The sequence below is a fragment of the Esox lucius genome, chromosome 4 (assembly GCF_011004845.1).
Source record: "Esox lucius isolate fEsoLuc1 chromosome 4, fEsoLuc1.pri, whole genome shotgun sequence".
Classification (NCBI taxonomy): Eukaryota; Metazoa; Chordata; class Actinopteri; order Esociformes; family Esocidae; genus Esox; species Esox lucius.
Window position 1 is genome coordinate 17205009 of NC_047572.1, and position 15567 is coordinate 17220575.

Here is a 15567-nt window from a genome sequence, read left to right on the forward strand (position 1 = left end):
CCGTCGTCTACAGCAAGCCTCTTCCACCTCTCTCGCTCTCAGAGTTTGGAGGGAAGCTGCATGTCCCTCTCTCCTCCTCTCTCCTCCCCGTCATCCTCTCCATCCCCTCCTCCGAGTCGGGCACCCCTCACACGCTCGCGCTCGCTTAGGGACCTGAGTAGGAGAGTGTTTAGCTCAGTGAGGTCTCTCAGTTTGAAACACAAGACGTCTAGGAAGTGAGGCCGTTACAGTGTATCAATGCAATCAAGAAGGTGTTTCTGCCTCTAAGTCAGTCAGAATATCAGTTGGTAGTATTTCCAGTCAATGAGGCTGTGCCAGTGTCCCCATTCTGAACTCAATGCTGTTACTCTCAGTAGTGTGTGGCGGTGTGTGTCTGTATGATTGGTCCCCTCTGCATGCTGCTCTGTAACTGCTCTCTGTGCACTGTCATGGATATTGTGAGTCTGTGAGCTTGCTCTCCTCTCTGGGTGTATCAAATCAAACTTTATATACTGTATGTTGCCTTTGAAGTACAATCATATTGGCCATGAAGACCAAAATCAGCAAACAAAATGTTCTATAAATCGATATATTGTGCTCAGGATTTTGAAATAGATATCAATACAGAGTAATAATATTAAGAATAGTGTTATTTGAAACACATTTGTGTATCTTCATGGATTATTGATATCTAATAAAGGAAACTTCTAATGAATCTTATGAGTCTTTGTGAATAATTTTTTTCCAAGTGTGAACATTGCTGTCATTTCTAAAAATATTTATTTGAATCAAAAGATTTTGAACAAAGATACGAACAGGACTAATTATGAGACCAGAACCAACCACATTCAGAAGATAAGGAGTTTGAACAGTGCAAAATGTCAATCCTTCAGTCGCTTTGACCAACAACTTTGCGGTCGGATATCAGGTACAATTTCCCTCCATTTTAACATGTTGGGCATGTTGGAGTCCAGTATAACACTGGGTGGGCCAGAGTAAGCCTCTGAATAATCATTGGCCACTGAACCACAGAGGTCTTGGCTAGTTTCTTCTTCTCCAAAGTTCTTCAGCCTAGACTGAAACAACAGAAGATCCCTCGCGATGGAACTTATTTCTGGGTAACTCCTACGCTGGCCCCCTCTCCGGATCCATTCCTCTGACCGGAGGAAAACATGCCCTGGTACAGAGCCTTCTCCTTCTGGTACTCCGTGCTGAGCCTCTCTTCCACTCGCTGCAGGTGCCTCCTCACGTTGGCGTCTTCCAGCGTGAAATAAGTGAAAAAGTTAATAGGAAAATAGAAAAAGCGTGAAGACACAATAATGCAATTCTCTGGGAGGAATAGTATATTACGCATATAACATGCACTCAACTCAACAATAGCCTGTTTTTGTTATACTTCAAAAGGGTGCGGTAGGGAGCGCTAACCCTAAAGAGACAGTAACCAAAAAGCCAGACTACCGTTGGGTTGTCCTTTGGTGGCCTGAGTGAGGTACTGCTTGGCACCCTGTGCGTCTCCCAGCTCCAGAGTGGCCACTCCTGCCCTGTACAGGGCCTTTACATCACCTGGCCGCCACCGCAACACCCGCAAACTGTACTCCAGGACACGGGTGTAGTCAGTATGCTCCCTCTGCAGCAGACAGGCTGGGAGAAAGGAAGATGGAACAGAGAGGAGAAAAATATGGTTGCGATCAGGGTTTACTTTGCGGTTAGCAATGAGGACGAGGAGAAAGTGTAATATAATATCTAAGTTATATTTAACACTGTTCTGGCTCAGTTGTAGAATAACCCTCCTCTTCCGTAGCCTCAGAATGGTGTGAGTTACAGCCGGTGCTGTGTATAAATGTCTATAAACACATGATTGGTTCCAGCCAGTGCGACACTACATGATACTAGAACTCAGGTAGGAGACCTTTTCGGGCATGAGAGCTACATATACAAAACAAAATGTGACAAGCTACTCTTGTTTGCTTTAAAATGAGCACATTTTCCCTAGGTAATTTTTGTAAAGAGAAATTACTGCATAGGTCCAACCTTAGGATGAAATATTAGTTTATAAGGTAGAATAACAGTGACAACTGATTCTAGCTGCTTAAAAGAGAACAGTGCCTCGTCCTTTACTAATGACTTGCTGCATGCCTGAACCTTATTTACAATGGATTTTGATTAGTGGTAATATGTCTCAGACATGATGTGGAAATCACTGTGTTTTTGAAAGAGCTTGGCCAATTTAATGGGGGTGATCAAGTGATGAGAGTGCACCTTTAAACCACTTTTTTATGCATGTAATGTAACATTATGTTCTGAGACTTCATCTTCTCTCTGATTCACACCCAGAAGCACCATACAAAGTGCCAAGAATGATGCTATTTGGCAACCACAAAGCATGGACCGATTGTTCAAAGTAAAAGCATTCGATGCTGTAACATCAGGATTTTCCCTAGAAAAACAAAGCAGTTTATCCTAGCCACTGTACATCTATTTCTACTTGCTGCTTGGGCTTTTAGGCTGGATATCTGTATAAGCACACGTGACACCTGGTGATGTTTAAAAAATAAATTAAAAAAGGCTTTATAAAAACAATTCTTGAACCAGGCATGTGTGTTCAACAGAATCAGCACATTAGCCTACCTCATTAAAATGTCATACTGAATTAGTTTGGCCAACAAAGTACAGATAGAAAGGCATCTCAATCATTAAAGTTCATCCACTCTACCCATATTGGCCATCAGAGTTAACAGATTTACCCAAGAGAACCATTCCATCCTTCTACTGCTCCATGGGAGCTCCATTTACACCTGCAGCGCAGAAAGTGCTGAGCTGAGGTTCAAACGCGAACAACAAACAGCCATAACATGCTGTAAATTAATTGCCAGCTATTGTGTTAGGTTTCCCTTTTTAATCCAGTAGCGTCTAAACTGAGTAAAGTCACATTTGTGTTGATTAGATAATAGCTGGGAGACTGCGGTGCTTGTTATTTGTGAGATTATTTGAGGTGGAACGCGTGAAAACTGCCAGTACCTCAAAATAATTGTCAACTACTCAAATGGCCTGCGAGCTACGTAACAACCTGCTGTAGGAGGCCCCTGAAGTATCACACCTTCGTAGAGTGACACCCTGTGACTACCTGCTAAATTGTTGTAGCAGTCAACCTGTATGTTCCTAAGTAAATCCTCTTGTCCTGCGTTGAGTACCGGAGCCTCAGGACCAAATCCTTTCACCGCAGCAGTGATATCAGAGTCTAAACTCCGCAGAATGAGTAGTGAGCGGTGATAGCGTCCAATAGCAGAGCGAATGTTCTTCTCCTTGTAAAATTTGTTCCCCTCCGTTTTTAGGCGGGCAGCATCTTGAAGCTGGACATCTACTTTGACACCAGCCTTGGCAGAAGAGCCTGAAAAGCTTGCCACTGCAGCACCTGGCCCCAGCTCCAAACTTTCATCCCTTGGTATCCCTGGGCTGGCCATGGAAGTTGACGGCTGTTAAGAAATTGCGAAAATAAATATATTCCATATGTATACTGTATATATATATATACTGGATACTGTATAATTAGAACAAAAACGACATTCTTCAGACATCAAATTGCTCCTGTACGTCTGGATCACACCGCCTAGTATATTTCAAATGCAAATCTGTATTGACTGCTTGGTCTTAAACACATATCGCTAGTTAATTGACTTGGTGAGCAACATAAGTTCGTTAACATCCTCTGAATATTTGACACACTTCGAGAATATCTCGGTCTTTTGATTTTAAAACACACAAAATTATTTATTAAATACAGCGAGTTGGATATGGGATATCAATACCTGACTACAATTTACCTTGTTGCTATATCACGCGACAGACAACCAAGTAGCATGTGGTGAGCGCTATGCAATGCAACCTGAATTCACGATATCATATAACGTTTATAAGATATTCATATTAAAGTACAATGCTGGCATACCTTACAGTCTGTTGATCTTTCAGGAAAAAAAATACAAATATTTGTCGACCACCTAGCTTGTTAGCTACCTAACAGTGCTGTGATCAGCGTCTTGTGTACAACATAAAAAAAACGAACATTTGGAACATTTCAAAATAAAAGAGACCAACGAATTATTTAAAAACTGACATAAATTGAATGTATTATTTAACAAAATGTACCTCTCAAAACATTGACACTATTAATACTTTATCATATTTAGGAGTAATTTCAATAAAAAGTGGGTATTAAAACACGTTCCAATGTCAAAAATAGACTGTACACATACATATTGCCCTATACAGAAAAAACAATACATTCACGCTGCAGTGAATGTATTGTAGGAAATGTTCAGTAGACTGTATGGAGTGATCCTTTGCTAAAAAAAATCAAGGGGCATTATGTATTTGTAATTGTTGCTGGCATTTAACTCCACCCACACCATTGGCCACAATGTAACTCAATGGATATGAAATAAATATTGTTAACAAGAATTACATTATAAAGGATTAATCAACTATTTAAAATATAAAATGTTTACAACAACAGTTTACTCTATCTCCATTCCTTAGAATATTATTAATCCTTTTTGAAGTACTATTTAAAAAGCATTTTTTTAAATATTTTTTAATATGTAGGTATTGCTTTTATTATCTACATATTTACAATATACACTAAGCAAAGCAGCAAAATAGATTAATTTAATATTATTAACATCGCGTTATACCGCGGACGTTTATTTTGAAGTCAAAATCCGAAAACCGGAGGTCTTATTGTTGCTACGGCATCTCTAATGTTGCCAGCATGACGCTACTAGTGCTGTGAAACCCATAGACATAATAAATAGTAGACGTCGCATTGGCTGCTGGGGCGCGAGAAATACGGCCGCCATCTTTGACCGGTCATACTCCTATTTGTGTATCAGCAGAAGCAACGATGCCAGAACACTGTGGAGCATACTCCTGCTCATATCGGCGGACCATCGATAGCAGGGCTCGAGGGATTACTTTTCACAAGTAAGATTTAACATTACCGTATTATTGGTTGTATTTTGTGACTAGAATATTACCACAGAGTTGAGAAGGAGCAAGGATCTTTGATATTACTGTACTGAAATCGTATCCAGCTAGCTAGGCTATGTTTACTACACCAGCCGGTGTTCACCCAGCGAACTGAGACTTGATAAGTCATATTCTGTAACACTGACTTAGATTACAACTGACTCAATAATGCTATTGTAGAAATAAAGCAAATATTACTGGTATAACATTGGCCAGCTAATTATATATTTATATAAATAAAAGACGGTATTATCATTGTTGGGCAGTACTAGCTTAGCTAGTAACTTAGTATTTTGGTGGTAGCTTCACTATTTCCAGAATCAAGTAACTTTTCAGTAGTAGTAACTCCTTTACTTACCAAGTAGCTTGGCCACACAAGCTACTTTTCTTGTCATGTGAAATTAGCACAACTTAAAGTAGCTTCCTATGTAATGAACTAGCCTACTGCTGTGTTTGTGTTACTTAGCTTGCTACATTTGACTGGATGGTAGCTTTTGTGTAGTGAAGCTTTATTCATGACAGAGTAACTAATAGCTTAGCTCACTGCAATTTCCAAGTAACTTGCCCAACACTGTGTATTATTCACGTGTAATTCGCCCTAACAAAAGTAAGTTACCTCTCATGTCTCATACCCACCCCACTTAAAATAAAGGTAACAGAACATCTGATAGTAGAATGGTTTTCAAACAAACTTATTATTTAGTTCAGCGGTATGTGCTCACCTACAGGTTCAGCCAAGATCACTTGGAGCTCCTATTTAATTCAATCAGAGCGTCAGGTAGGGTTGGTGCTTTTTAATTACAATTTTGAAAATATACCTAATGAATATCTTTGTCTTGTGAGTAATGTATGTATTGTGTGCCTGTTTTCCATATAAGGAGGCTGGAATAACAATCCATCGGCACTTCCAGGCCATCTTCCGCCGCCTGATGGTTCGGTGTGGTGTCTCACCTGTGTAAAGCACTAAATAAATATAATGTATTTTTACAATTATTATTTTAATAAGGTGCTGAGTGCTGCAGAGAGGGTGATCCGCCAAGCTTCACCAATGCCAGCTCCTAAGGTGTCGACAGTCACAGACATCGTCCGGGAGGAGATTGGAAAGGAGGATGTTTTTCTGCTTGGGGAACACATTGAGGAGACTCAGTTTGGCATCGACAACCATCATTCTGACTTGTTGTCATTGGTTGTGTCTGTGTTTCTCAAAATAAGGCTACACCACATTACCAAACTCACCTCTATTGAACTGCAGAAAGGGAGCACGAGGAAGAACTGTCCTCTTTCAGGGGTTTTAGAGCGTGTGCATGTGTGTGATTCCACGACAATTCAAGACTTGAATCCTAAATTCCAGCATCCCAAAACTAATTCTAAGCTTTATATCTGTACTTTAACCTTACTCATCACACATAGTATCTTTATGTCATATCTGTCATCATTCTGACAAGTGTAACACTGAAACTGAAAGCAATGGCTTAAAACTGCCTGAAAACAGTGGTCTGTCACATTTTATGTGAATACTGCTGTAAGTGTTGGTGGGTCTGTAAATACCTCTGTTTGTTTGTGTTTCATGAACTCTAGCCTCATGGTGTGTGTCTCCAGGAATCCAAATGTTGGTCTCCTTTGCCTTATACTGGGTTTGTGAGCTTGTGTATAATGAAGTTTATCTTTACATTATGTCCTTGTGTTTGTGATTGTCTTAGCCCTGATCTCTTTCCCTCTGGTTTCTGAAAAGCACTTGTAACTGTGTTTTGAAAATTTATACATTAATTAAGTTTGCAGACTTTTCAAGGGAGTTTCAACAAAGTAAATGTGCAGTTTAAATAAAAACTGTCACATTTCATGTCATCCTGCTATTTTAGACTGGGACCCATGTGTGTATGTTGGGATGGGGTCTGTGAAATGAGAGAGAGAGAAATATATATTTATGACTTTACTGCCACTATTTACACATTAGGTGTTTCAATCAGAATCATAGTCAAACTGGAAATGTTCCTGTTTTTCTCCCTTTTTGGGGATTATGTTCACAGTTTTGATGAATATAAAACTATGAATATTAAAATACGCCGAACCATGTGTCCTGTATCATAGCTACATGTATGAACTTTGCAGCAAAAAAACCCGCGTGAAAATCAGTAAGGTATTCACTGAGGTATGATTAATTAAATGCGCTGACAGCTCGTTTCACCTACCAAAACAGATTACATTGAGTGGAGTGGCGGACCGGTCCAAGATGGCGGTCCCACGGCTCGTCAGCGCCAGTAGGCAGTAGCGGTCGATGCAGCGTCTACTCTTTATTATGTCTATGGTGAAACCCCCAAGCACAACGATCTACTTCTGGGTCATGTACTCTTGTAATCCATCAGAATAAGAGTTCTTTCTTGGGTACGAAATTAAATAAAGAGGAATCCAGGCCCAGCTCTGAAATACATTTTAGTCCTCACGACAAAATGATTCACGGGGCACAAGTGAGAAAGTAATAATTTTCCATTGAAATCAATGAAGCCGGGCCTGATTTCAAGCAAAAGCAACACAAGGTTACTAATTAAAATTATAATAATTGAATCCAAATGTCCTAACCGATGTTGTGAATAATGGGCTATATATAGACCTGACCTTTGGGGCAGGAAGCCTAAAATGTCCACATATGTGGACACTGGGTCTCAGGAGGTTAATGTCAAAGTCACCAATCAACCCCTTTACGCTAAAAAGTTATTTGAACTTCCTAATTAGCCAAGAGGTCCGGTTGCCACTAGTTTTTCAGTTGTTACCGGTACGTGTCTACCCCGGGAACCTCACTGCTGCTATCCCTGCATTTCAGTTGCACATGAACCTTGAACATTCAATTAGCCTCTTTGCACATTTAGAACTGCCATTGTTCTTGCATTTTTACAGTTGTTACATATACATGTCTATCTTTGGGACATCATTGCTGCTATCTCTGCATCCCAGTTGCACATGCTACCTTATTCTTTCAATTTGCCTCGATTGCACATCTAGAATTGCCCACTGAAAAAGGTTGGGAGCCACTGGTCTATAGAACTGTAACAATCGGTAGCAACATGTTATTTTACCATAATTAGTTCCAAAACAAAAGCTGTTGTAGGATATAATTTTTACTACAGTAATACAGTAGCTACACATTCTGGGGAAAACATATTTTTATCCAGGTCAATTTACTAGACAAGAATTTTAACAACTATCAAATACGTTTTTTTTTTCTAAAGCAAATAAATTCCTACATAATTTGATGTGAACTGGCGACGTGCTTGGTTCACTCGACAAAATAAAATAAAGGAACTCTACGTGGAGATTCTGCATAGATACCATGAGGATACTCCATAGGTTCTTCCTTTTAAGTATTTAACTTATTTCAAAATATATATAACAGGTGTTACCAGTGTTGTAGTTTTGGTGAACTTGAATCAGAATTGATTAAACACCTATTTTATGATTGTCTACATTTTAGACTGTTTTTCCTGTAATGTGAAGCTATCTTGTGAAGCTATCTTGTGAACAAAATTTAAAAATCCACATCTGATATACTTTTTTAACACAGAGATTATATTTTTTAACATTAATATGTCATTAATCTCTTGTACTGGGAAAAAATGTCATAGACAGATGCACATTTTTGGTGAAAGATATTCTGTAAATATCTTGAAATTTGTTTCTGAACACCCACATAAATCCTTCACGAGCCAGAAGAGGAAATATTTCTCAGGTCGTTAGAACATATGCAAGTGCTGGAGTGTAGGGTATTGTAGCAGTCCGACTTCATACCACAAATACTTTTGCTCTCCCTCTACATGGCTGGACAGAGTTACTGTATTATGGGTAACATATACTAGGTAGTTAGTTTGCTAGTTTTAGAAAGCTTATCTGAAAGTTAAATACGACCAAGAGATCGATGTTCAGGTCCATATCAGCCTATGTATTCCTCCATCGCTTCAAAGCGATGCATATATTGAGTTTCCACTAGAACTGTACCCCAGACGAAAGTAAACAACAGAAAATCATTGTGAAAATGTTTACTCTGAGCATAAGAATAACAAACTTTGTACACCATTTTGAATCAAATATTTATATAATAGACCAGCCTTTACATTATAATAAGCATTTTCCTGCACTTGTGTGTTGAACATTTTACAAATGTCATCTTTAATCAAAAACAAAGGTTCTGTAATATTAACAGTGAAATAAAGAATTGTGGAACCAAAGACTTTGACTGAGTTTTTTGTAGAAAATGCACGGGTCCCAATAGTTTTGCCCACAAAGATAACTTATCTAGGCCAGTAGGACATCATGTGTCGTATGCAAGTGCGTCACTGTTGGCAAATGTATAGAAGGGGAGTGTTGTATAACATTGGAATGACAGCATGCATGTTGCTCTTTAAATATCTGCTGTTTTCTTTTGGAATTAGGTCACAGGGGTAGCTTGTATGATTAAACATAATACCATATAAACAGGACAGGGCTGCCTGAAGATATCCTGTTAATATTATTTTTTGTCGATCTTTAGACTTATGATATGGAGCTTGATCGGCGACTGCTGGTGGCTCACTGCGCAGCCCACACCCTTTCAGTAGTGGCTGGGTTGATGGTGGTTGTCCCACTGGCTCTCAACGGCTCAGCTTTCAAGGGGCGTTGTGCACTTTTCACAACGGGTTCTTGGAGGACAGAAAATGTAACCGACGTTACTGGAGAACCAGGTGAGATTTCACACTTGGTGGTACAGCAATGGGGTCCACCGGCTGCTTGCCAATTCGCTACTTTCGTCGGTGTTTTTACGGTGTTGTACGGTGCTGCGCAGGGCTGGCGAAGCATATTTTATCTACACGGACGGCATGACGAGTGAGTACATGTTTCATGGTCTTAAATAGTTAACAGCCCAGTGCAGTCACATTTAATTTCCCGGTTTTCTTGATTATATTTACTCACGTTGAGTTCAAAATCGCTCTCTGAAATTGTGAAAATATTGTAAATTATATTTCCTTTGATAAACAATCCTAGAATTTCAGCCTGTTCAGATGGGGTGGAACTCAGTCTTTTTCTTTGACGTCACAAATCTGATCTGATTTTTGAACACAAATGGCACTTAATCTTAAAAGGCTGGGCTGTTGACCATTATATCAGACAATCAGGGCTGTGAATGTAAATATCTTATAATGTGTTTCCTAACGACCACATAATCAATCAGTATCAGCATTTCAAAGGTAGAAACGAGTCTCGGGTATATAATTACAGTCACATGATTGTGTTAAGTGTAGATCCCGAGATGTTACCCTGTCTTTCTTAGAGACGTCCATGAGCATCTTTCGATCAGCTGTTGGGCTGAATTTGGTGGGACATACTTTCCTATGCAGATTGCCAGTGGTCTGGAATTTTCTCCATAATAATTATTATGTAGACCTTTCTGACTGTGGTATTACGTACTTGAATGAGTTTGTATGAGTTTGTAATCATTGGCACCTGTTTTGGTGCACTTCACTTCATTAAATCAGGCTCGAGGGGGTGTGGGATATAGCCAATATACCACAACTAAGTGCTGTTCTTAGGTACGACACATAGGGCTCGGCGAAAAATCAATATTTTTCAAAAAACCGTCCACCACCACATTTCATCTTATAGAACAGCCTTCCAAGGGGAACTGGACAGCTACCTGCTAGCTCCAGAGTCAGACAGTGAGATGAATGCCCTGGAATGGTGGAAGATCAGTGAAAGGAACTTCCCCAGAGTAAGCCACCTGGCAAAGCGAAATCTTTGCATTCCTGCGATCAGTTCGCATTCTGAGCGAATCTTTAGCACAGCTGGCAACACTGTTACCTGCCACAGGTTGGCCTTAAAACCAGAGGCAGTGGACAGACTACTCTTTCTTGCCTGAAACCTCTAGTGCAATAAGCAGGATGAGTTAGTGGAATAATATCAACAGTGTTAGAAACAATATAATATCTAATGTTAGAAACTAGCAATGGCTGTGATTCAAACCACACAGCACACTTGTTTTATAATGGCCTTGTTGAATTGGTCATGTTTAATATTCTGTCAATTGCTCTAAAATAAACTCAGAGGTTAACCACCTTTGGGCAAGTAAATGTTTTTGGTAAATGCTAGATTACTTAATTCAAGCCAATAACTACTGAAAATTCAAATTTGCTGAGTATATCGTGATAATTATCGATATTGAATGATATGAGAAACAATATTGTGATAAATGTTTTTGCCATATTGCCCAGCCCTAACAACACATCACAGAGTGCCTGGCCACAGCACTTACCCACGGTGTATTGGCAAAATACAGCAAACACCAGAGTTGCTTTAATAAACCAATTACCAATGCAATTAGAGAAATAAAAAGTGATGTCATAGCCTTGGTAAACAGACTCATTCTAGTTGTTGTCCTTCTAGTCATGTTTCAATGTCTGTAAAATACCTTTAACTAACTTACCAGCTAGCAGAATGAGTTGTTCTGAAACAAATTTAAGGAAACAAACTTTCCAAGGTCTTGGTCAATGCGACCTAGCTAGCTGCTAAGGTGTTTGTACACTACTTCAACCACTTTAGCAGCTAGAGGCAGAATTGGATAGATAATACCTGAAATCAAGTATGCCAAACTTTTCAGAGTGCTTTTTTGATCTCATGCTGAAGAAATATAATTAAAAAAAAACAGGGAAATTGTATTTTTGAATGCACTTGGCCTTCAGCAAGTAGACACACAATTATAAAACAATTAGTATACTCAAATACAGAAATCAACATAAATAGAAATAACATAAATATCTCCAAAATAATAATCCTGTCTATAATAACTTAGTCAACTGTGCAATGGGTCATAATTACAAAATGTTACCACTGATATTATATATTTATAACAGTTTTGTTGTACATTTACATGTTGTTTTCACTCGTTCACCATCACCAGTGTTACTGTTTTCCTTTTTCTAGCACGTTATTCTCTGCCTTCCTGACCCTGATCCTGAGCCTGTGTGTGTTGTTTCTGTCTGGAGGGGCCAGTGCCACCCTCTCCCTGGGGCTGATCTCCTGGTGCCACACCGTCACAGATGACAACACCAGACCCTACAGGTGAGCTGCAGTTCCACCGTTTATAGAGGCCTTTGAAAAGGGAGTACCTTCTCGTACTTTCTCAGGTCATTTGGTCAGTTTAACCAAGCGGGCCACATTATTTGGAACATGAGGATCAAGCTGCAGGAGTTTGAATTTAGTATTATTAAGTACTGACAGTTTCCTGTGTTTGTGTTCAGCTGTGCAGAATCCCAATCTATTCCCATGTACCTTGATGTAGAGACGTCGTCCTTCTACACTGAGCTCACCCTGGCTGAGGTATGTAATCATGAATCTGATAGGGTGGCTATGACATGCGGAGTTCCACAGGGATCAGTTCTCGGACCGCTTCTGTTCAATCTCTATGCTACCTCTGGGCCAAATTCTACAAAACAACAACATTAACTACCACAGCTATGCCGATGATACTTAAATATATATGGCTCTCGAACCATATGACAACAGCTGAATAGACTCTCTGTGTCACTGTATAGAGCACATAAATACCTGGATGAACCAAAATTGTCTACAATCAAACCAAGATAAAACTGAGATTATTGTGTTTGGCAACAAAAATAAAAGAACAAGTATTAGTAAAGAGCTCGATTCTTGGGCCCTTAAAACCAGGGATCAAGTGCGTAATCTTGGTGATTTGATAGACTCAGACCTCACATTTAACAGTCATATCAAAGTGGTCACCAAAACAGCATTCTTTCATCAAAAAAATATAGCCTGAATCAAAGACCAAGAGAAGCTCATCCATTCTTTTATCTCTAGTAGGGTTGACTACTGTAATGGCCTCTGAACTGGACTCCCGAAAAAGACTGTAAAACAACTGCAGCTCATTCAGAATGCTACTGCTAGAATGTTAACCAGGACCAAGAGAACAGAGCACATCACTCCAGTTCTTATATCTTTGCATTGGCTTCCATTCAGTTACAGAATAGATTTCAAAGTGGTGCTTTTAGTTTATAAATTTGTGAATAGTTTAGGACCAGAATACATTTCTGATATGTTTGCACAGAATATAAACCATGCAGGGTTCTTAGATCCATGAACACAGGTCAGCTAGTAGAGCCCAAAGTCCAAACTAAACATGGATTAGCTGCGTTTAGCACTTATGCTGTACAAAACTGTAATAAACTACCAGAAGATCTTAGACGTGCCCCAAATGTATCCATTTTTAAATCCAGGTTAAAAACACTTCTCTTCTCACGTGCCTATGACTGAGCACTTAAACTTAACCACAATGTTTGGCCTTATTGTCTCCTATGTTAACCCATTTTTAATCTTTATATGTTTTCTTATTGTATTTTTTATTATTATGATGTATTCATTTGTTTTCAATCAATCAATCAAATGTATTTATAAAGCGCTTTTTACAACAGCAGTCGTCACAAAGTGCTTTACAGAGACACCCGGCCTTAAACCCCAAGGAGCAAACAACAGTAGTGTTGAATTTCAGTGGCTAGATGTTTTCATTTGAGTATTTGTTTTTATGTTATTGTACTTTCATATATTTTTCTTTGTAAAGCACATTCAATTGCTTGTGCTATATAAATAAACGTGCTTGTTTGCTAGTCCACCAAAGCTGGCCCATCTCATGCCAGTGGACTTTCCCATCTCAAAATAGAAATCTTCTGCATTGCACATGAGTCAGTCAGTCTGTTTCAGTGTCTCGTTCAACTCCCCATCTTCTCTCTTTACCTCTCTCACCTCCCTCCCTTTGACTCTTTCTGTCCAGGTTGCTCTGTGGAGTGTGACAGCATTGTGGTTGACCCACTCCATCTTGTCCTTCATGCGTCTCTACCACTCCCACAGCCAGCACATCAGCGGTCCCTGCCTGCCCAGGGAGAAGGAGCATCTCCTGGGCCACTCTACCTCCAGCTCCTCATCCTCAGACCGGGGCTCACCTTCACCCCTACTAGCCCAATCGACAGCTCCCTGTGTCATCTTTATATAACTGTATCATCAATGAAACCCCTTAACTACTCTTAACTGCCACATCCACCACCAACCAGAGCCATTACAATCTCTAATCTGACCCCAGCCTTAACCCCAATGGAACTCATGCAGCTTCCACATCAACACCCAGTGTTTCTTTTGTCCTTACCGCTAATCACTTTTCAAATGCTTAACCTCGTCACCACCACCCACCACTTAGCTCACCTCATATGTGAACCTCTCTTGGTTCAACCTCCAACCTCCCACTGACAGGCCAATTATTGATTATTATTCCGATCCAAAATAGAAATTAAACAATGTTATGGTATTTAGGAATCAATTGTACAAGTCTGTATTAGTCATATATTTATGGTTTAATGTGATACCAATCAGTATGTTATAAGCTATATTTCAATGCATAGTTAATGCATAGTTGACCAACTTTATAACAAGGTAGCTGACTGGCAGAATGAGCCATGCCAAAACATGTAAGCCTAGAGTACATATATTTTACTAAGAGTGACTGTTTGATAAAAGCATTTCCTAAATTTGCTAATGTCTGTTGCTATAAATTCAGCAGTTTTCACATTTAGCTAATGTAGCATTTGCAGTTGTAATAGCAATCGACAAAAGTTATTCATTTTTTTAGTTCTGAGGTGCTTTCATTGAGAAGCAAGAACCATGTGGTATGTGAAAGAGAGACACTCAATGAGGCTCACTGTGTGAGCAGAACAGATACATGTTCTATTGTGTGTTACATAATCACTCTTATCCTCAAGGGAAGGTTTTCGTATGATGCTGTTTGTGTAGATGCAGCTGCTTCTAAGGCATTTGTGGCATCCAGATTTCTCACAAAAAGAGGTTTGATGATAGTATTACATCAAATATACTGTATGTGTGAACTGGTCTGAGCTAAAATCCTGAGGGAGGAATAGCCAATAATTGTTGAAACAACTGTGTTCAGTAATGGTTTCACCTTTAAACCTTGAACTCAGTAGTTGTAGTGACACACAGATAGTGGAACAAGAAACCAGAAGAGTGGATAGAATTTGAATAATGTGTTTTTAAATATTATGGTCAATGTTGATTAAATTGTTATTTATGTTCATGTTTATTCATCACACTGCTTATGTAAATCAATAAAAACAGATTCCTATGAAATAATCATTTATTTCAATTTTGTCTCCAACCCTTTAAAATGTGAGTTTCCTTTGAAAAAATAAATCAACTACAGGCACCTCATATTCCTATTTCTCCTAAAACATCGGGATCCAACAGCTTTGGTATGGAGCAATGAAACATGAACCGAGTTGGGCGTGGATCCCTAGATATTTCTGCCCCGTGATTGGCTTCTGACACTTCTGTATACCTATGTCTGGAACAATCTAGTACGCTTGCGAGTTTTCTGGAAGACAAGAGACGATTTTACGGTGGCTATTCTGATGTTCGCCTTATATTAAGAAGAAAGTTTAAATTACGTTAGTTCGTTCGAAATTATTTGCTGATAAACATTGTAATTGTTAAAGAATTTCTGGCTGATGCTTGATCTGCGTTTATTTG

General features: G+C 39.2%; 2 protein-coding genes across 2 annotated transcripts; one reads left to right on the top strand and one right to left on the bottom strand.

Annotated features, from left to right (window-relative positions):
* Window positions 1-748: 748 nt before the first annotated feature.
* Window positions 749-4022, bottom strand: ttc9c (tetratricopeptide repeat domain 9C). Its single transcript, NM_001304029.1, is given in 4 exon segments — window positions 749-1236; window positions 1438-1620; window positions 3104-3452; window positions 3926-4022. Coding segments are annotated over 3 exon segments (669 nt in total). The 5' UTR covers window positions 3441-3452; window positions 3926-4022; the 3' UTR covers window positions 749-1087.
* A 5309-nt stretch (window positions 4023-9331) lies between these two features.
* Window positions 9332-15184, top strand: zgc:153018 (uncharacterized protein LOC767701 homolog). The gene is made up of 4 exons (XM_010898364.3): window positions 9332-9855; window positions 11947-12084; window positions 12264-12342; window positions 13808-15184. The coding sequence occupies exons 1-4, from the start codon at window positions 9533-9535 to the stop codon at window positions 14024-14026; spliced, it is 759 nt and encodes a 252-aa protein (XP_010896666.1). The 5' UTR covers window positions 9332-9532; the 3' UTR covers window positions 14027-15184.
* The last annotated feature ends 383 nt before the right edge of the window (window positions 15185-15567 follow it).